This window comes from Sinohyriopsis cumingii, chromosome 1, assembly GCF_028554795.1.
Source record: "Sinohyriopsis cumingii isolate HCF-2022 chromosome 1, ASM2855479v2, whole genome shotgun sequence".
NCBI classification, from domain to species: domain Eukaryota; kingdom Metazoa; phylum Mollusca; class Bivalvia; order Unionida; family Unionidae; genus Sinohyriopsis; species Sinohyriopsis cumingii.
This window is the reverse complement of record NC_142961.1, coordinates 122,178,007-122,201,761: the sequence shown is the minus strand read 5'-3', so window position 1 is coordinate 122,201,761 and position 23,755 is coordinate 122,178,007. Positions and strand designations below refer to the sequence as shown.

Below are 23,755 nucleotides of genomic sequence, written 5' to 3'. Positions count from 1 at the left end.
ATATTTAAGTAAGTCTTTTCCAAGGAACGCTTATTAGGCTATACTAAAAACATTTGTCATCTCGCGCACGCTGAACAGATAACATTCGAATAACAACATCTGTCATCTCGTGCATACGCACAGACAACATTCGGAATCTTCGGTCTCGTACACCGGACAGTGAATGCTAGTATCACGTTGTTAAAGACTGTGCTGGGTCTGCTAGTTGTCCGGATAGAGTGAAGTTCTAAGGGGTCTCATTATCTTTAAGAGTAACCGAATCATTCAATTTGAATTTAATTCAGTTTATTTGACATTCATTGCAAATGTTTTCATATACACACATCTATTATTTTCATCCTCCTCGTGTTTGTTTGTACACAAAGTCTTTCACCCCCAGAGTTCAACAATGAAAAGCATCAACGATATTTTTTTTTAAATGCACAAAACGAAGTCATTTCATTCATCAATATATAATTTCAAAGCAGAATGTTGCCCATAACATTGTCATCCTGTTTGCAAGTCAAACTAGACAGCTTACTGTGTTTTCCCCAGTTTCTAGAAAGTACATTTTCAGAAGAAGAAAACAAAAATGTATTCTATATGTATTCCGTATTTGCACTGCCTTGTTTTACTGTTTCTAAAATTAATTGAACAAAATAAAAAAACTTTAAATCTTGAGTATATGTGTTTTAAAGGATGTAACTCCCAAGCTTACAGAAATGTACAGAACTATTTAGTGTTTCGAAAACTAAACTATATAACATTTGTTGTCTGAAAATACAGACTCGCCTATGCAAATATAGCTCAGTGTTAGTTAAAAAAAACTACCATTTGGTTTGAAAAATGCATAAGATGACAGTGTTAGATCCCTCCTTGACGAGAGCCAGGTTAGAAAGTATAATTTAATGAATGAAATTACTATATGTTTTGTGCATTGTTTATATTCTTGGTGCTTTTAATTTTTAAAATCATTAGAGGGTACAAACAAATGTGGGTAAGCAACCACTATAGTAAATACTATATGACCTGACCACTCCAGTGGTCTAAGTGGTTAGAGCGTCTATCTCGGATGCAGGAGGTTGTGGGTTTGAACCCCAGCCAAGTCATACCAAAGACTTATTAAAATGGTACTAGCAGTTGCCTCACTAGGACCTCAGCATTAAGAAGAGGTTAGTGTTAGGACTGGTCGGCCTGGTGTCAGAATAATGTGACTGGGTGGGACATTATGCTATATGTTTGCAGCATGATGCTGCAGTGCTAGTTATCACTATAAACTGCCACACTGCAGACATCATAGTGATATGACTGAAAATTGTTAAAGCTATGTTAAAATTCCAAATCACACACACACACGCTGTATGACCACTGATTCACATCAGATATATAATGGCCAGGGACCATTTCTCACCCAATACAAATTGTTGCCATTTGTTGCTGTTATCTCCCAAATACACTTCTTATGTATTCCATTAAATGTGCATCACAAAGTGACTTTTTTAATATAAACAAGTGTAATTTGAGTTTGTCCAAGTGGCAGATCATTTTTCCTTTGGTTTAGCCCTTAAGTAATCATTTTATTCTGGGGTATACATGTGAAAACCCTGCACAAGATGGTATTTCTCCTAAAAATAATGTTGACTCCCATCTTTCCCATCACTCACTGAAATCCTCCATATATGCAAAATTATTATTGAAAAATAACATTTCCCATTTTTTTATATTACATTTTGGTTCCAGTGTTGGATATTTATGATAATACTGCCAGTGATTACCTGAATGTGAACTAATTTAAGCAATGCAAGACAATGTAGTTGGAAATTTCACCTTTGATCGTGTTGGTAGGGCCAGCTGGCTTCATTGTTTGAAGCTTGTGTGAGCAGAAGTATAAATGAAAGGATTAAAGCTGTTAAATCATTTATAGTTGTGTTACTAAAAGTTGAATCAGTAGAAACAATAACATTACCAGGTAATTTGATTTTCTCAGTAAAGTATGTTTGCTTTAGTGCTTAAAGTTTTCTGGATGACTTTGGGTCTATACTCTGTATGATCAAAAGTAATCTGGACAATGCCCTAAACACCAAAATCCAAGCAACGAAATATCTCACAATATTCAATGGTGGATAGAAACATGAATTTCAGTGGTTGCAGTTAAGTACAAAAGGTCGTGAATATGTATTCTGCTCTTCCTATAAAGCTGCTCTTAAAATCTGTTATGGTGGCAAGAATGATATCACACAGCTTGCAGAAAATCCATTACATTAAAGCATATTAACTGTGACACAAATATACCATCAATGACATTCATGTTTGCAGAACCTGCATCAAATGTTGTTAAAGGTACAAACAGTATTCCTATGACAGCTCAACCAAGGTGAAACACTTAACTCGTTATAAATGGAATATAATTTTGTAATTTGTATGTTAATTGAATAAATAAATGATATTTATATTTCCTGTTAAAATACTGATTTCTAAACATGTTTACAAAAGGCAGTGATAACCCTATTTTACAGCTTTATTTCATGTCCAAAAGTTTACTAAGGGGAAAAATATAATTTTAAGCATAAATGATGTGGAAAAAATATCCCTTTCAATCTGTAATTTACTCCACTATCTATAAATTCGGTCATAATTGTGACAAAAATCGACATAAGCAGTAGTTTCCCAGGTAGGTTGCCAAGTACATGAGTTACATAGCTATTGTGTAAATTGAAAAAGGCAGATGTTTTGGTTACTGATAGCCCATGGTCAGTAACCATAGGAAAAAAAAAAATGCTTAATATCATAATCATTCCTACAAGAATCAATGTAAATTTTGATAGTCACTTATTTATTTATACATCAGTGAGGTTTTGAACTTATTCATTCAGTACACCATATAGTTACTGTTGTAGTGTGTGTATGTTATTGGGATTTTTAATGCAGCTTTTAAAAAAATTCAATCATATCGCAATGATATCTGCAGTGTGGCAGTTTATAGTGATGTCTAGCACTGGAGCAGCATGCTGCAGACATGTAGGATGATGTCGAGGCAGCTGCTAGTACCATTTGTATAAGTCTTTGGTATGACTCGATCAGGGTTCAAACTTGTGACCTCACCCATCTGAGGCAAACATTCTAACCACTTAGGCCACCGGAGTGGTCACATTGTTGTATTGAAGTGCTGTAAAACTCAGATACTATTTATGCAGTAATATTTGTTCAATGACAACTTTTGTGTTAGATGGTTTTATAATTTATGAAAGGATTACTTTATTTCAAAGTTATAATAAATCTATGGATCATCTACACATAGATGAAGGTCTATAACATCATTCACAAGATACAGTGTATATAGTATATAGGTCAAGTTAGTAACTTGTAGGGGCCTGAGATAGAAAAGTGTGTACTGATTTTGATGTGTTTTTATTGCTGGAATTACATGTTCTTTTCAGTACATATAAACTTAAATCACTGTAGTTTAGATATATTTTAAATGAACTTCAGAGATCTTTTCGATATTGACCCCTCAACTTATGTGCATTATGAAAAATGTTTTTCATCTTCTCTTGCATCACATATTGTATAAAGTCTTTTATATCTTTTAGTTTTACAATATTTTTTAATAAGACATGGACTTATTCAAAGTTTTGAAAGTTGTGACCTTTCTCTGCTAAATTAAAAATAAGATAAAAGCTGAATTTAAAATTGGTAAAAAAAATTACAGTGAAGATTAATAATTTCATTTATGTTCTTTCAGTATGAAAAAGCATTTCATTATTTTTATCTAAGATAGAATTTGTTAAAGATTAAGGATTTAGTTCTGTGTGAAGTACGTATATTTTGAAAATGCTGTATAAGCCCACTGATATTCAAGTTTTATATTCTTGTTGTAATTATATGACAGGACTAATATCTATCTGCTTGTTATCAGGGGCCCCAAGTGGCTGAGTGGTCTATCCTGCTCACCATTCCGGATCATTGCCATCTCACCTGTATCTGCGTGGGTTCGAGACTCATGCTCGGCTAACGTAGGTATGTGAGGACACTTGCTAGTAGCTTCTTGTGGGTCGGTGGTTCTTAAAGGAATTTTCCAGGGTTCTTCCTCCAGCAGCTACACTGGTCGTCTATCTTCTGCTGAAAAATGACATTAAATCCAACAACAACAACCTTTTGTTATCATGGTGTCAAATTACATCATTCAGACAATTAGTAGACTTAAGTGGTTTTGATATCAATACTAGCACCATCTGGATATTCGAACTTCTCAGATTCTGTGAAAAAACTCCTGAAAGTCAAGAGACATTATCGATGTTTGAAGAGTGGCATCTATGATGTCATTTTAGGAATGGTTCCTTATCATACCCCAGTGCTAGACATATCTATAAACTGCCACACTATAGACATCATAGTGATATGACTGAAAAATTGTTAAAGCTACATTAAAAATCCAAATCACAGACACACAAACACTCACACACACACACACACACACACACACACCCTTAGTATGGTTTTCCTGGTGTTTTACATATCATGTCCACCTGTGGGATAAAGCCCACACCCACATTAAAACTGACAATGTTGAAGCATAATTTTAGCTTCAGTCTAAAATATATTATCATTTGTTTGTGACTAACATGTTTATCTCAATTTTGGACTTCTTTTCAGTATTATACACGAAACAGATTTTTACACTATTATGCAAGAAATATTTTGGTGTTCAAAGAAGTTAAATTTGTCATATGAATTTGTCTGAAACAGTGGATTTGAAGTTAATATAGTCAACAAAAATGTGTTCCATTGTCAGTGAACACTGGAGCTCCACTGATGGGTTAGATGTATTAATGATTGCTTGTGGAGTTTGACCGACAGTTTATATCCTGTTGAAGTTATTATATGGAATCTTCCATTTGGAAATGGGTGAGTGCAATGCAACTTTGTCTGCTTTACCAGCACCTTCATTCCGCTGTATACCTTACCCTTTGTATGAAAGAGGTGAATTTGTAGGCCTTGTCTCTCATGCTTGATTCCAATTAGAATATGACTTACTAAATTACCCTTTACACCAGTGGGACTTGATTAGAGGGATTATGTAATGCAACCCATGTATGCCTGTGTGCATTTTTAGTGTCATAGCACCTGCACTGTTCAAGATAAAGACTTCCTACATTGGGTTTATGAATGGGAGTGGTCTGTGCAGATCACACAAAGGTTTTAGAAATTGTAGGGGTCTGGCTGGGGAATTGGCTTGTTTTTTGTGTGCATATGTTTAAAATAAATCCCAAATTAGATTTGTTGTAAATGCTTGTTAGAAGGGTGTGTGGTAGATTGTGTCCCCAGGGTTATGCCTCAGGGCATCAAGTTGTGGGCTGTATTACCTAGCTTAGAAGCTATTGATATCCACCACATAGCAATATATACACTAACTGAGCATGAAAAGACAAATTTTTGCATAAACCTGACATTGTCATGAGGTCTGTGTCAGCCCCTAGGGACTATATGCATGGGTCATTACTTGTAAACTGTTTAAATCACCACCGTGTAAGTGTGTGTGTGTGTGTGTAGTGAACATGGAAAGAGCAATTCAGATATGAAAGATTGACATATGTGACTATTCTTACTTCTTGAGACTACCGTATATCCGATGGGTCACATATATTGGAGGTGGTTGGGATGAAGTTTATGAATGTGGATATATGTGTTTCATAACAAACACTAGCTGATAAATGATTTTTAGTTAAATTTTCACATAAAATTATAATATTTGCTACTTCAGTGAAGATTATGCTCTTTCTGTCCACATGTTAACCAGCATGCATGCTAGATATTGCTTATATTAGGTGAATTAATTTAGTCTCACATTATAGGCTGAATTTATATCAGATTCATAGTGTATATTATAGTGTTACTTTATTTGTCTATCTACCTACACTTGTCTTTCTATAGTGCAAGTCACATGGGTCATGTAGGCATTGAACACTTGCTATTACAGTAATAGGTGTCATTTTTTCACATATGTTTAAGTGGCAAGCATTCACTTCATTTGGATTTGTATATATCCATATTCCTTTGGAAGGTCATTATTTTGATGCCTTGAGAGGTGCATAAGGCAAAATCAGTGTTAAGGTACATAGACACTTTTGGCTGAAATGAACCTAAATGTGTGAATTAGTACATTCCAGATTGAATGTCATTCGCTGTGACATCACAATGAAAGCTATGCCTATTGAGAAACATTCGTACAACCCTCGATTGTGACGATTCCACTCAATGCACTCTTATTTTGACCCAAGTTTAGTACATGGCCACCATTGTGAAAGACCATAGAGATCAATAATTTTCATCAGGAAGTTTCTTGATGACATTTATGGTGCAGATCATTCAAAAATCTGGATTGAATAGGCTTTGGTTAAAGAAAATTAGTGTTAAATTTGAAAAGAACAAATTATATTTAATTTAAAATGCATAAATGCACATACATGACCCATGTGACTTGTACTATAGGGAATCTCAGTTGTATACTTATCATACAAAGAGATGTGCAGCAGTGAATCATATTTCAAGAATAATATATCTAAATCTTATACTATTTTTTCAGTTTCAAAGTGCACCAATTCCGAGTATGGCAGAGTCCACAGACCCAGTGACAGCGACAAAAACACCAAAAGAGCTCATTAAGAGATTCTATTCTCAACAAGAAAAAAGAGTTGAAAACTATCATCTATTTGAGGAGTAAGGTTACAACTTTTTCTCATAACTGATTATTGATAATAGCTCTCACATATGTGTAAACATGGTGAGATGCAGAAGTCATATTTTTGTGGTGGAGGTGGCATCAGAAATAAAAATTTCAAAATCGCTATGATATCTGCACTAGGGCGTCATGCCGCAGACATGTAACATCTTGTCCCACCCAGTCGCATTATCCTGACACCAGTCTGACCAGTCCTAACACTGAACCCTTAATGATGAGCACCTACTGAGGCAGCTGCTAGAACCATTTTTATAAGTCTTTGGTATGACTCAGCCGGGGTTTGAACCTGCAATCTCCTGCATCCAAGGCAGGCACTTTAGCCACTGTGGCCACTGGAGCAGACTTTAGAACATCAGAAATAGTGGTTATACTGGCAAGTACATTGACACAGGCAATACATTGGGTTTTGCAAAACTTTTTTATGTATTTTATGTGTTTAGCTATGTATGTGTTTAAAAATGACCCTTACAATTTATAACCATAAAAATTAGCACACATGCTATAGATGTAAATAGCAGTGGCACAATAACATCATTTCAGCCAAGATTTGGAAACCTGAGAACTGGTTTTAGTCTATGGCGCTTGGATTATTTGTCCATACCTGCCCTATTCCCAGACAGTGTTAGGTTTTTTTTCAGGTCCAATAAGTGTGTTTTTAGATTTCAAGAGAGGTCAGTGCACATGACCCCAAAAAGTGATGTCATCTAATTGAGAACAATTTATCTTTTCACATAAGCCTAAACAAAATTAATGGAATTTGAAATTCGATTTAAAAAAACAAAAAAAAATAACGTATCCGTTTTCTTGGAAGCATTTAATACCTACAAGCAAATATTGTTGATACACTTAGCATTGTCCAGTACCAGTACCATCACTGCACACATACACACATGAGCCAGCACTCACATAATCACAGCCACACAGACTTTAAATAAATAAAACAAAATATCATGTTTCTGGCTTGAAGTTTTATTTAGACAGTGGAATATTTTATTTTCACCAGTGGGAACTGGGGGTGGGGGTTGAAGGCAATTCATCTTTGCACTAATTAGAGACTGGATGTTATTGTTGCTCAAACTACCCCAACGATATTTTTTAATTTTTCGGAGCATTGAAAATGATCTGTCTACAATTGCATTGCTGTGAGGGAGTGTCAAACACGTTGGATAGTTTTGTTAGTGGATGTCATACACTTCAGAATGGCTGATGTTGATATGGTGTTCGCAGTATGTGCAGAAAAAAAATACTCTTTCTTGCTGCTGTTTTTAATAAAGCAAACTCCATCCAGGAGTTCTGAAATTGAGTTTTACTGAGCTTTACTCACTTAACAGATGGTTTATTCTTCCCTGAATGACGGCTGTATTTGATACTTAGCCGTCTGACTACTGACATAATCTTGCTCAGTGTTTTATACATGGAGTGAAATCCGAGTTAAAATGAACATTACTACTGATCACAAATTTGAGAACGTTCTTTAATATTGTTGACTTGCACATTATTTTTAAATGTAAGGCTGTGTAATAGCTTTTGTTTTTCAACATACGTTTTTTTAATTTATTTACCTAACTTCAAATGAAGTGGGTTGTTCCACTTAGCTTAGTTTACCTATACAGATTATCATAGAAATTCTCAGCCAGTTAGTAATCAATGAATGATATTTGCTTATCTCTGACTGCCTTATCTTTTAATTGCTTCTATGATAATCTTGTTTACTGTTTATACAGACTATATAATTTATATCAGATCATAACTTATAGTACAACTCAAGTAAGCTACACATTTTGTTGGATTTGTATTACACTTTTTTTAAACATTTTCAATTTCAATGGTGATGAAAGTGCAGGAGACAGATTATACAGTAGAATTTCATTGATCCTAACCTAATTTGTCCAGATTGTTGGTTTATCAATGCCACATGTATGTTCCCTGATCAAGCAACAGGATCTGATAAATGTTGTGCGCAAAGCTCATGGGTTCCAAACACAGTGTCAAGGCTATCACATATTGAGTTCAGGTAGCTCCGTGTGCTAATTCATGTGTACCAGAAGACTGGGTTAAGGTTACCACATGTTGAGTTCAGGTAGCTCAGTGGGCTACTTCATGTGTACAAGAACACCAGGTTAAGGCTATTCCTAATATAGCTATGGTACAATGGAAACTCATTGGCACAAACTCACTTTAAATCTAGTTTTTGTTTGACCTTCAGGGAGTTCAGATAAACAAGGCTATATTCAGTTTTGTACAGTAATGACTTATTAAAGTAATAATTAAGTAGTAATTGATTACTTCAAATATAAAATTTGAATGTTGATCAATTGCTGCAAAAAAAGTAATCAATAATTGTGTGTAATTGATTACAAATTCTTCAAAAGCAATGCAAAGTTCTGATTACTTTTAAATTACAATTATTATTTGTCATAGTTACCATTAGCAACTTACAAGTTCTTTTAGAAACTGTTCTATTTTAAATAATTGTTTACAAATCTGTGAAATTAGTTCTACAGTAATGTATTCAATGTATTACATTGAACTCTTAATGCAAAGAACATTGTTCTGTGCAAAACTTTAACTAATCAATGAGAACTTTGGGTTGTGACAGACTGAACAGAATTAATCAAATTATATTCTAATTACCCACATAAAAAAGTAATTGAAATTGATTAGTTCAGTGTGGTAGAATAACTGTAATTGTAATCAAATTAGTCATTTTTATAGTAATTGTAAGTTTAATTCATTACCTTTACAACATGGATCTATGCAATACAATACTTGCTATACTGCATAAATATTCAGATGTAATATAGGCATTTTGCAACATCTTCATTTCAGATCAAATCAGATTTGTGTTTTCTGTCTTACAGAGGATTCAGGGCCTACCTGGCTAGAGCCCCAAATTACAACTTTCCACTCTACCGTCAGCTGGTAAATGCAATCACACACACCTTTCAAAGCATTTCACGTGAAATCATTTGCATAAAAACAGAACTGAGTGACTCACACAATCTGAAAGCACTAGCCTCATTAGTGGACAAAGTTCAAGATAAAGAGAAATGCAAGCTTGAGTTGGTAAGTTTTAGTGAATAATGTTAATTTCACATATGTGACCCCATCTTTGTTCAAATGGATTATACTCTTACAGTAATAAAAATCATTTTGATTCACTCATTATAAAATAAGAGCCCGTTTTTATGAAATTCTACATTAAAAGAGAATTTGGAATTAAATTTAGCTGTACTTGAAAAGTGTCTAGTGATGGTCATCTTTATCCAAATGGCCTCCTGTGTATATTAAACAGCTGAATCTAATGACAGTTAATTCTCATTCCCTTGCACTTTTGGTATTTACAGTACTACCCTATTACCTTGATATCCACTGGACTGAGGTAATGCTGACATAATCAGATGTTAAGATGGGGGGGGGGGCTGAAAAAAATAAAAATTTAGCAGACAAGTAAAATTTGTCTGTAGGAAATGAAAATTTGGATTAAATGAAGACAAAACCAGTTTGAGATAAACTTGTATATTGACAACTTACATTTGTGTTATGTTTGTGTTATGCAATCCATAATGCATGAAGTACATAGTACACGCACATGAAAAATCCATGAATTTAGGGTATATGCCAGATGTTAGAAAATTGCTGTATCAGTCATTCCCCATTAGGAAATATATAAAGTGAATAAACACATTGATCAAAAAGATGGTAGTCATTTTAATATACTGTATATCCATTGTCAACCAATACATGCCACTAAACAACTATGATATGCATTGTCACCAGCAGTAGGTGGCTGTTTATTTGTTACTTACCTGCTGCATGTACTTAAATTGGCCTAGATTTGTGGCTGACTGAGACAACGAACGTAACTTTCTTAATGAGGCTACCAAGTTAAAGAGGCTACTCATAGGGAAAGAGGCTACCAAGGGAAAGAGGCTACTCATAGGTAAATAAAAACCTGTCACCAAGTTTTGAATTAATAAGGCACAAGCAAAACTTGTACTTTGTAATTCCAGAATAAACAAACAGAAAAATGCATTTAGATCTATAGCATAATTAATACATCAAATTAAAATGAATTTAATTAAAATTTAAATTAATTAAAATTAAATGCTTTTAGCAAAATGGATGGGGATTGGGGATAATAATAGTTCAGAATTGTATGCAAGCTTCTATTATAGCCTTGACAGTTGTTCTTTCAAGAGATTATATTTGTGATTTATGCTACCATTGGTATCTATCATAAGCACAAAGAAAGTAAAAACATTAGACTTCCACAACACAATCAATTTGTTCCAATCACTGCTGACTTCTTTTGATAAATGTTGCATTGTTTTTATAAAAGAATGTAGCTGGCTTGTATTGATGAAGGGTGCTTATGCTATTGAAGTCACTGCAAAAATCAAGACGTGCTCATTTGTTAATGTAACGACAGCATTAACGCTAGTGGCAACATCAAAATAACTTGCAAAATATGAGTGGGAAGTGGCAGCTTGTCAAAGTAAACAATAAGAAAACAAAGAATGTGTTCAAGTTGGGACCAAGAGCTTCTGTCGACATGTACAGTTACTTTATATCTTGATATTGACATAAGCAAGACAAATTTGGTAGTAATAATAGACCACAGGACTGGGACTTTGTATTTTCATCAACATAGGCAGCTTATCGGCATACATGATGTCGATATATGTGGATAGGACTGTAATTGATACTGGCCAAGTCACAATATGTCACTAGATTTTCAAAACCTGCTCACATGATCAGATTTAAATTAATACAAATTCTTGAAATGCATCCATAACCCGAAAATGGGGGCGTAAGTAGCATTGCAATTAATTTTTAGCCCTGCATCTTATGTCCATCAACAGCTAATTTTTCAAGTTCTTCTCAAAAACTGATGGACCAGTTTGACCAAATTTTGGCACAAGCACATCTTTGCATGAGGAGTAGTTTGTATGATTAATGTTGATCTGCCCCACCTTCAAAAATAAAAATATTAAAAACCCTTGAAGTTATTTCTCTTCAGAAATGCCTGAAAAGATTTAGAGGATCCTGCAAGATCTTTCAGTTTTATGCAAATGATGCTAAGTTGAAATAAAGCCACAATTACTAAAAATAGAAAAGCCATTGTTACTAAAAGTAGGAAACCCTTGAAATATATTATCCAACAAGATTGCTGAACATTTTATAACCAAATTTAACAGAAAGCATCCAGTTACTGAGTGCTTTCATATTTATTCAATTTATGCTAATGCACCATCAAATCTGCCCACCATTGTTAAATGAAAAAAATAATTAAACTTCTTCCCCACTAAACACAATTTGACTATATTTGACAAAAATTATGCTGGTTTAACAACCTTTCAGATTTATACAAAATGATGCTAACCTGCCATTAAATAGGGTTGTTGTTACTTTTTAAAAAGGCATCAGAAAACTCTTTTAAGCAACGACGCAAAGAGAACTCAATCAAAATTTGACCAAATTTGACAAAAGCAACCAGGCATAGCAAGCAATCAAAAGGTGGATCTGATAAACCATCAGATATTTCCACGATTGCAAATACAAAAGAAACTATAAATTACTTCGAGAACCATTCAACAGAATATAATCATATTTAACAAAAAGCATCCTGAAGACCTTTCAGATTTATACAAATGGTACCAACCAACAATCATATGTGGCAGCATGACTAAAAATGAAAAGATCTGTAAAAATGGTATTTTTCAAAACCTTATATAAAACTTAACCAAACTTTATAGAAAGGATCATGGCATAAATGGTGCCAGTCCACCTTCAGATATGGCTACTGTTGCTATAAATAGAAAAACCTATAAATGACTTGATTTTTCAGAACTGCAGAATAAAAATTCATGAAATTTATAAATCACATCCTGGCATGAAAACCTTTCAGATTTGTACAAAAGATAACGATCAACCAATTTGCATGACTCTTGTTACATGTATTAAGATAGGAAAATATTTATACATCTCAATAACATGTACAACTGAATTCAACTAAATTTGACAGAAAAAGGTATGAGGGCTTTCAAGTTTTGTATTTCTGATGCTGATTTACTATCAGATATGGCCACCATTAATAAAATAGAAAACCCTTATGCAGCTTCTCCAAAATTGATATACAGAATTTTGATCAAAAGCATTCTGCCCTGAATACCTTGCAAATTTATACAAATGAAGCTGATCTGAGATTGTAAATGGACCCATTTTTAAATATTCAGAAACCTTGAAACAGCTTCTTCTCCAAACCATTGAATAGAATTTCGCTAAAAGCATTGTGGCATAAAGCCTTTTCTAATTTGTACAAACGAGGCTGATCCACCATGAAATATTGCCAATGTTACTAAAAATAGAAAAATATTTAAACAACGTTTTCTCCAAAACCACTCTACTTCAATTGACCAAATTTGACAGAAATCATTCTGGCTTAGAGGGTTGCCAGGTGTGTATATGTAGTGCTAATTTGTAATCAGAAACAGAAAAACATTAAAATAACAGTCACAAAAACTGTTTATTGGAATTTACAACAGCATAACTGATGCATTCTATACCACTGGAAGAAATTTATACCGAAATCATCCTATTCATCAAAATTTCTTGGCCAGCTGCTCTCATTTGGCTATGAGACATATGTTAGCCAGGTGAGGAATCTCAAGCCTACTAATGCCTTGTGAAAACTGATATCCAGGAAATATATAAATTTTCAGTATTTTATACCCTCTAGACCATGGGTCAGCAACCTACAACACATGTGCCACAAGATGACGTGTCAAGAGGTTTTGTGTGGCACACGAAGGGCAGCAAATAATCTCGATTTTAACAGTGTTATTCTCTTACTGGTGCCACGCACCTGTTCATTTTGTAATTAATCCGGAAAAAAGTGGCACGCCATGTAAAATAGATTGCCGATCCCTGCTCTAGATTAATTAATTTTTAAGTTTTGCATCGAGGTCATTATCACAATCACTGTTACTGGTTTTTTAATACTTTAAGTACATACATCCAAGGAAGTCTGATGCTTTTTAAGTGAATAACTGTTATCTGAATTTCATGGTTGCAAGTTTATGATATCAGATTATTTCTGACAATATTGTTTTTCTTTTGTTTGAGTACACCTTAAAAATGACATCAACTTATTACTAAGTAGAAATTTTGTTTTTGCAGACAGTGAATCTCCAGCTAGCTGAGAAAGATGTAAAAGACAATCAAGGAGTGGAAGGTTATGTGACTAAAGTTACAGAGCTCAAAGAAAGGTATTGTTTTAAGACTTTAAACAAAACATGTTAAAATATGCATACTGTATTTGCAGTTTAAAGCAATTGCTATGTTTCATCTCAAAATCAATTTTCCAACTCACATGATATGTTCTTTGTCAGACACAACCATGTAAAATGGTTGTCTTACCACATACATGGACACTATTTGTGTCCTGTTGAATAAGTAGGATTTGAACCATAGTCGGACTGTATTGTGAGTACCAGACACATGCTGGAGATGGTGAAGTAATCTGTCATGATCTATTGTGCCAGATGCCACATTCAAGTCAAGGAGGGTGAGGACTGTAATCTTTCCACTATCCAAAGCAGAGATAAGGTTGTTAACTGCTCTTAGAATAGCAGTTGCAGTATTGTGGCGAGGGCAGTATGGAGACTGTACATTGCTAAAAAGCCTTTGAATTCAGATGAGATACAAGTTGGAATAGAAGAGCTTTTTCTAAGATTTTGGACATGAATGGGAGGTTAGAAATGGGGCATTAGTTCTTTAAATGGATGTGATCAAGTGTCAGTTTCTTCAACAGAGGCTTTAAAATGGTAGTTTTGAAAAATGATGGGAATTTTCCAGATGGAAAACAAGTACTAATGACATTGGTTAGTGAAGGCAGTATTGAATCAAAACATTCAAGCACCACTGATGTTGGAATCAGATTGAATTCACATGACTTTGGAGTGCTCTTCATCACAATTGAATGTACCAAATCCACGGAGATGGATTCAAATGCTGTTAAAGGTTGCCATGTATATTCTGTAGCACAACTGTATTGTGATGATGTGTCAATTTAAATTGTGTTGTCAAGCTTATCTCCAATAAATTAAACTTTGTCACAGAAGAAATTTGCAAATTGGTCCGGAAGGTCCACCAGAGATAAGGTCCCTGGAAGTGGTGTACATTTATTCCTTGACATAGCTTGCAATCTTGAAAGAATCGTGGCAGCTGGAATTTTCAGTGATCTTAGTACATGTACTGTAGTAGGCTGATTTTGCTGCATGAACTATGTGACATACATCTAAGCAGCTTCATTGATCTGCTTATGAATAGAGAAACTGGTGGAAAGCAAATCCTCTCAGCCTTACAGTGTTCTCTTTTAACAGTGTTAAGCTGTCCCAAACACCACTATACCATAGGGAACACTTTTTAATTGATACTCTGCACTTGGTTGCTAGGGTATGTTTTTCAGGCAATAAACGCAAGCACTTGTCAAGTTGTACTGCTGTATTGGGTAACAAAGTTGTTAGGTTTGAGATGGCAAATGATGCAAGGATGATCTGATGCAAGTTTTTGGGATACTAATGAAGACTTTAGAATATTATCATCAGGTCTATGAAGAATCCAGTCTAAAAATGTGACCTTGTTTATGGGTGGGTTTAGTGTACTTTACCTTTGCAAATTAGCTTAATAGGCTCTCCCACAGCCATACTCAAAGAATTTAACATTATTCAGCTGTAGTCAGCCAATTAAGTAATTACTTCTAGGACCACCAGCTGTGTAGACTGTCCCAAGGATAGTTTTACATCGGCACTAAGCTGACAGGTTATTAAGGTTATGAGCATGTCATGGTGGTAAAGATCTCTCACTCTTTTTTCTTCGTTTTTTCTTCTTCTTAAGACTACAGAAAATAGTGTTCTTCAAACAGTCGAGGGAGTTTGGGCATGAAAAATCATTTTCACCTGAAAAATTGTGTTATGGCAGGTACAACTATGATTGTCTTCATTTTCTGTTGGTGTAGTACATTTTTGAGTTAGAATGGCTCAGTAAGAAGTCATTTCATAGTAACACTGGGACAGTGAGTGCATATAATGATCTACACTGGGACATGAGTGCATATGATGATCTACACTGAGACATGAGTTCATATGATGATCTATACTGGGACAGTGAGTGCATATGATGATCTACGCTGGGACATGAGTGCATATGATGATCTACACTGGGACAGTGAGTGCATATGATGATCTGTACTGTGACAGTGAGTGCATATGATGGGCTACACTAGGATATGATTGCATATAATGATCTACACTGGGACTGAGCGCATATGATGATCTACACTGGGACAGTGAGTGCATATGATGATCTACACTGGGACAGTTAGTGCATATGATGATCTACACTGGGACAGTGAGTGCATATAATAATCTACACTGGGACTGAGTGCATATGATGATCTACACTGGGACAGTGAGTGCATATGATGATCTACACTGGAATAGTGAGTGCATATACTGATCTACACTGGGACTGAGTGCATATGATGATCTACACTGGGATAGTGAGTGCATATGATGATCTGTACTGGTTTTGACATATTTCAGGTACATCACTGACCATTGTGCTGTTTTGTTTAAATCATGATAAGCGTGGGAACTGGTAGCTTGTCAAAGTAAACAATAAGAAAACAAAGAATGTGTTCAAGTTAATTCTCATTCCATTGATATTTATAGTACTACCCTATTATCTCAAGCGTGCATGACAATCAACATACTGGAAATAAACCATACATGTCCCCAGTTGGATTCCCCTTTTTTTCTTGACTTTGAGTGCAGTTTTATTAAACATTTTGCACAGTTGTTCATTAAGAAAGACACAAAATCAGGTCATCAAGTTATCTCATGATGCATATTTTTCATGACAGAAATTTAGTTTTACCAATGTTACATTCTTACGGCTTGTTTTAATTCAGTTCAGTTACTTAAGTTATTACAGAAGTTATAGGTTGCCTTGCACACACATGCAGTTTACCATATCAACTCAAACTGCAAACAACAAAGATCCTAACCTACCATAGCATAATATTCCTGCAGATCATGGTCTGTGTTGTTTGTTCCTCTGATTACTCCTAACAAAGTGCACAGACCCAGATCTGCAAGCACATTATGCAATGGCATATCTGGGTCGGTGCAGTTTGCCATTGGATTCCTCTTATAAGCAAGTATATCCAGTACAAGGATGTTATAGTATCAGTATGACGAATGTTTCGTACATGTCAGTCAAAGGGCAGAGCATATAATGTTAAAATGTGTGACCATACATCTATAGTAGACTCAGGATCTTATCATGTTATACAATATTCCTTAATTATGAGGATCAGATATTGTTTCATTTTATATAATGATCATTTGTGATTGCATTAAAGTAACCACTTGCAGTTATTGTGTTTTACTTGTTTTGTTGTACTCCAATGTCAATTAGGCAACCTTGAGCCAGGATTACCTGTGCAAGTTGTTTTGTTGTACTCCTATGTCAATTAGGCAACCTTGAGCCAGGATTACCTGTGCAAGTTGTTTTGTTGTACTCCTATGTCAATTAGGCAACCTTGAGCCAGGATTACCTGTGCAAGTTGTTTTGTTGTACTCCTATGTCAGTTAGGCAACCTTGAGCCAGGATTACCTGTGCAAGTTGTTTTGTTTTACTCCTATGTCACTTAGGCAACCTTGAGCCAGGATTACCTGTGCAAGTTGTTTCGTTTTCCCTCGGGGTAGTTAGGATACCCAGATTACCTGTTTATTCTGTTTTGTTCCAATCATAGGCACAAACAATAAGCAATTTTACAATTTTACAATTGTTTAGTTTGAAAACAGTGAATATACTTTGTTTTAATTATCAGAGCCAGTGTAACAGATTCATTTCTGAATTGTTATGGAGGCATAGATTGCAGTGAAATACAAATTTGTTGATTTGTTTGGATTAAGCAGATACTTCCTACTTGAAGTGTTACCTGTCACTTTTGTCCCATACTTTAAGGAGACAATTTCCTCATGATAGATATTCTTTACTGCACAAACTCCCCGAACACAATAAATCCATTTTTAAACACTGGACTGATTTGTCTGTTTCTATGAACCCAAGATCTATGAACCCAAGATTAGTTCTGTAACACATCCATCTGAATATCCATCCAGCTGTTAAACATTTTAGCTTCCACACAATAACTTTAGTTTTATGCCATGTACCTTTTTTGGACTTTGTGAATGACTTGAACTTGAGGTCAACTGAAAGAATAAAAATGGTTTCTGCTCAGTAACTTGAGTTCTGCAAAACAGAGCTGGGCCAAATATTTGGGATTTCTTGCATATGAGACAAGGAAGAACCTGTCAATGTTGAGGTCAGATTTGGGATTTCTTGCATATGAGACAAGGAAGAACCTGTCAATGTTGAGGTCAGATTTGGGATTTCTTGCTTATGAGACAAGGAAGAACCTGTCAATGTTGAGGTCAGATTTGGGATTTCTTGCATATGAGACAAGGAAGAACCTGTCAATGTTGAGGTCAGATTTGGGATTTCTTGCATATGAGACAAGGAAGAACCTGTCAATGTTGAGGTCAGATTTGGGATTTCTTGCATATGAGACAAGGAAGAACCTGTCAATGTTGAGGTCAGATTTGGGATTTCTTGCATATGAGACAAGGAAGAACCTGTCAATGTTGAGGTCAGATTTGGGATTTCTTGCATATGAGACAAGGAAGAACCTGTCAATGTTGAGGTCAGATTTGGGATTTCTTGCATATGAGACAAGGAAGAACCTGTCAATGTTGAGGTCAGATGATATAAGGATAAGGTCATTGTGACTGAAAAGAGACAAATGGTTTGTGCACAATAACATTAGTTCTACATCACAGACAGGGACTAAACATCATGGACAGCTTGGAAATGGGGTAAGGAAAAAGCCTTTAAATGTTTTGGTCAGAAAAATGGTTTCTACACAATAGCTTCTATATCATAACATTGAGTATGCTTTGTCAGTGACTTGCTTTTGTGGGTACAAAATAACTACATTACTTTTGGGGTCAAAAAGCTCACAGGATGGCTTACACTTTGGGCAAGAAAGAAGCCTATTGAATTTGGGGTCCAAAGGTCAGAGTTACTGTGACTGAAGGAAGAAAAATGGTTTCTGCCTAATAACTTTAGTTCTAGACTACTTACCTTGACCAAGTTTGGTGGTGAAACAGAGCATGAGGAAGGAACCTTTTTGATTGAGGGGTCAGAAAGTCAAAGTTCAAGGTCTGTTTGACTTGAATGAAAAAGGAGCTTTTGTCCAATAAATTTGTATTGCAAGTATGTTCCTGGGTGCCACACACATAGGGTACAAAAGATCTGTACATGTGAATGTAAAGGTCAATGGTCAAGATCATAGTAAGTCTAAGAAGAAAATATTGGTTTATGTATAATAAGTTCAGTTCTGGACTGCAGAGGTTAAGGTCATTAAAATCCATTGCTCAGTAGTCTCCAGTGTGTACCTTACTGCACTAGTGCCTACCTCAGAGCCTTACAAATCCACGTGCATGGATCCTGGGACAAACTCAAATTCAGCTTGATCCAGCTCATCTTTACAACTTGCAAGTACTTGCTCATGTGCAAGTTAAACAAATTGTGTAGTCTATACACATTGGAGTATTATTCACCATTTTCCTGTCTATATTTTTTGCAAGAGCCTGTCAAAAGTATGATTATCAAATACAGTACATAAAAGTACTACAAGTATGAGTATATTTATTAAATACAGTACATACTACCAATAGTATATGTCTATTTAACAAATAAAGTGCATACTACATATAGTATATTTATATATATATCAAATACAATACATACAATAGTATATGTATATTTATCAAATACAGTAGATACTTCAATAGTATAGGTATATGTATTGAATACAGTACATACTACAATAATATCTGTATATTTATCGCATACAGTACATACTATGTGGCCCTTTTTGGCCGAGTGGTCTAAAGCGCTCTCCATTACGGATCACTGCCATCTCACCTCTGTCTGCATGGGTTCAAGTTTAGGATTCGGCCAATGTGGGTATGTGAGAAAGCTTACCAGTAGCTTCTCATGGGTTGGTGGTTCTTCCCGGGGTTTTCCCGGACTCTTCCTCCACCATTAATACTGGTCGCCATGCATAGCCTATCGTGTGCTGAAAAATGGCATTAAACCCCACAACAACAACAGTACATACTATCAATGGTATATGTATGTTTATCAAATACAGTACACAAGACTAGCAATAGAATATTCATGTTTATCAGATACAGTACACAAGACTAGCAATAGAATATTCATGTTTATCAGATACAATACATTAGACTAGCAATAGTATATTCATGTTTATCAAATACAGTACACAAGACTAGCAATAGAATATTCATGTTTATCAAATACAGTACACAAGACTGGCAATAGAATATTCATGTTTATCAAATACAGTACACAAGACTAGCAGTAGAATATTCATGTTTATCAAATACAGTACATAAGATTGGCAATAGAATATTCATGTTTATCAAATACTGTACACAAGACTGGCAATAGAATATTCCTGTTTATCAAATACAGTACACAAGACTAGCAATAGAATATTCATGTTTATCAAATACAGTACACAAGACTAGCAATAGAATATGCATGTTTATCAAATACAGTACATAAGACTAGATAATAGTATAAGTAATAGAACACTGTGATATTCCTCTGATGCCCACTAGATAAGCGTGATTAACCTTGTTCTGTATTATATTCAATTTGTATACTTACAGTGAAATACAAAGGTTTTGACTTCTTACACATTTTGTTGTCAGATTACAATGAAATATGGGATTTTGTTTATTGAATTACAAAAAAAAATCTGTATTCATACATGCTTATATTGAAATTTTGTTATCTTTGGAGGGGATCTTGGTTGAAAAATCGTGTTCTTGGATTTTTTTATGTTTTGGCTTATGAATCATTAGAGTGAAAAAATTCAGATAATTTCTAAGAATTAATTCAAAGGAACTAAGAACATGTTATTTAAATTAGATAAAGTCCTATAGTATGACACCTTGAAATCTTGTTGTGATACCTGATATTTTCTAAACTTACATGGTTGATGTATGATTGGAGATATACAGTAGCTGTAATCTGATGTTTTATACTACTAGTGTTTTAATATATTTCAAATTCACATGATGAAGTGCTCACAGTTGGATAGGTACTGGCACTGGCTGCACTGCTGGTGATAGGTTAATTTTGAGGGGGAGGAAACTTGAGAATCTGAACCAAACTTCTAATCTGCTGAGACCTGGAATTTAACACAGCACCACATTGTTGCAAAGCCATAATTGATCTGACTCTAATATATATTATTTATTTCTACTAATTGTCCTTATGTCATTTGCATAAAAGAATCCTAGTAATTGAAAAAAAAATAATTACATTTTGCAGATATATTTCTTTTGCTAAAATTAAGTGAACTTTGAAATTATAGCTAAATCTAGTGAATCCAAACTCAAATTTGCTAAATATTCTCTACATTTTAGTCTTTTTGTTGTACCTTGCCAGTCAGGCTCCCAGATACATTCATTTGTGTCATGTACATCTATATTTGAGTCTACTTTATGTTATCATGCCAGTCAGACTCCCAGATACAGTCATTGGTATTATTTATCTCTGTATTTGCATCTACTTTGTTGCCATGCCAGTCAAGCTTCCAGATACATTCATTGGTAAAGGTAAAACCAATTTAAATGCAATGCTCTGGGTCCGAAGAATAACATCACAATATAAGCAGAATCACATTAACATATTTTTCGAGAAACTTCACAGTAGAAAATGTGCATTGAAATTTCAGTTGTCATCAGTGCCGACGGTATTAAAAATTCTTTTAACTTGTCTGAACTTGATGACTTTTCTTTATTTTCATTAACAAATATAACACTGCAATATGTGTTAGAAAATTTTGGAAGTTAAGGCAACATTAAACACAGTGATGGGATTAAAAATCTGCTAGGGATGAAAATAATCGACTTTTCTGAAACCATATATATGGATGTTAAAAAGAGAGGTCACCTTAATTTAAAAAATGGGAGCCATGCTGCCATTGTGTTACAATGAATAGCATTATATTGGGTTTTACCTGTATTAGATTTCTCTGTATTAGAGTCTACTTTGTTACCTTGCCAGTCCCACTCCCAGATATTCATTGGCATTATGTATCTCTGTATTTGCATCTACTTCATGTTACCATACCAGTCAGGCTTCCAGATACATTCATTGGTATTTTTTAATGCTTTGCTCAGTAAGTTTGATTGACATCGTGGAACTTTCAGTTGTGCTTGAAGGTCAGGGGCCACCAGCAGGGCTGGATTAAGGTCCTTGTAGACCCCAGGCACTCCTTTAATAAAACAACTGACATTGACAGACTCTGCTTCTTTGTGCATATACTTTTCATTAACAAGGTTCCATAAGCGCTTGGCACAGTGACAACTATGCCTGTCAGAAAATATAGCCCTAGCTATCAGAAAGAAGCTGGAATGGGCTACCATCTTTTTGTTTAAGTAGCCTTGTGGGCTAATATACAGTATAATATATATATATATATATATAGACACACACACATATATACATATGCACAGACACACACACACATATATATATATATATATATATATATATATATATATATATATATATATATTTCTGACATTGTTTAGACCCTGGTGGTGCATAATTTAATATTTTCATTTCAGAATTAAAGGAATCCAGGAAGAGATAAATGAAGTCCTGGAAGAGCTCAAATATGAATCAGAAGATCTTTATGAGGATGAAGGAGCAGAAAGATAGCAGGCGTATTTGACAGATGGCAACACGGACCAGTTGAATGATCAAATGTGGGAATTTAAATATTAAGCAAACTAAACCTTTGGCTATTAAAGCAAGGATATATACAGTGACACCTGTATATGAAGGATACTCATTGGAGCATAAAACAGTGCTGTTATAGATGGATGTTCTTAATGAAAAGGCACACATGATAATGGAAACAAAAGGGACCCATAGTGAGCAGGTGTCCTTTATGATAGAGTATCCACTAAGAAAGGTTTCACTCTGCAGAGCTACCTTTAAGTATTAACTTTTTGTCAACATTTTAGTTAGATTGCTGTAACCTAAATTACACATTGATAAAATCTCAGTTATTATGACAAACAAACATATAGTCATTCATCTTTGATTATGTCTTGACATCCTAAAAACTGTACTTCTGTCTCTCACACAGTCTATGTATCATGAAAATTAGATGCTTATTTTTAAGTTTCAAAAGTTTGTCATTTTCATCAGACAAAAAATATTAATAATATATACATCATAATATATACTTTTCCATTTAGTATGGTCCTTGAAACATTGTTATGATTTAATCTATGTTATCTTTTATAATTTCATGCAAATACTTCAATTTTTCTGAAATATTTAAACATCTTTCTGCTCCTAATTGTTAACTTTATCAGCTATGCTTTACTGCCCCCAAAATACCTAGTTGCAAATTTTTCTACTATGGTAGCATCATAAATCCTTGTGAATTTGTGAAAAACATATATGACTAGAAATGAATTTCTCTTTGGAGTGAAATTTTCAGCATTTTGTATGTTTGTGTTCTTCTTGCATTAAGATATTAAAAACATTCTACGTATGTCTGATTTGATCAGCTTCATTTGGTGAAATAAAAAAATTTCTTCAACATCATCTCTCATTTTGATTGTCTGAGCAAGTGTACTTGCTCCAAGTAGTTTATAAAACTTACATTCGTATTCAGTTCAGAATTTGTTGAAGTTAATTTGCAATACATTTTATAAAATATAGTTTTGACTTTTTGCTTCACTGCTGTAGGAAATACATGTGCACATAACCGATATTGATTCTAATGAGAATTACCATTTATGCTGCCTTTTAAGTCAGTTCAGCAACAAAGAACATAGCCCT

The 23,755-nt window shown here is 34.5% G+C and overlaps 1 protein-coding gene across 7 annotated transcripts; it reads left to right on the top strand.

Moving 5' to 3' along the window:
* Positions 1 to 100: 100 nt before the first annotated feature.
* Positions 101 to 23,513, top strand: LOC149807773 (required for excision 1-B domain-containing protein-like). Of its 7 annotated transcripts, none has more exons than XM_089970463.1 (6): positions 101 to 233; positions 3,896 to 3,996; positions 6,563 to 6,696; positions 9,580 to 9,784; positions 13,901 to 13,989; positions 22,525 to 23,513. In XM_089970463.1, the coding sequence occupies exons 3-6, from the start codon at positions 6,587 to 6,589 to the stop codon at positions 22,616 to 22,618; spliced, it is 498 nt and encodes a 165-aa protein (XP_089826589.1). In that variant the 5' UTR covers positions 101 to 233; positions 3,896 to 3,996; positions 6,563 to 6,586; the 3' UTR covers positions 22,619 to 23,513. The 7 variants fall into 7 exon arrangements, with proteins under 7 accessions (XP_089826589.1, XP_089826609.1, XP_089826594.1 ...); XM_089970483.1 differs by having other exon boundaries at positions 106 to 233; positions 3,896 to 3,992; XM_089970468.1 differs by having other exon boundaries at positions 106 to 251; positions 3,896 to 3,992.
* The last annotated feature ends 242 nt before the right edge of the window (positions 23,514 to 23,755 follow it).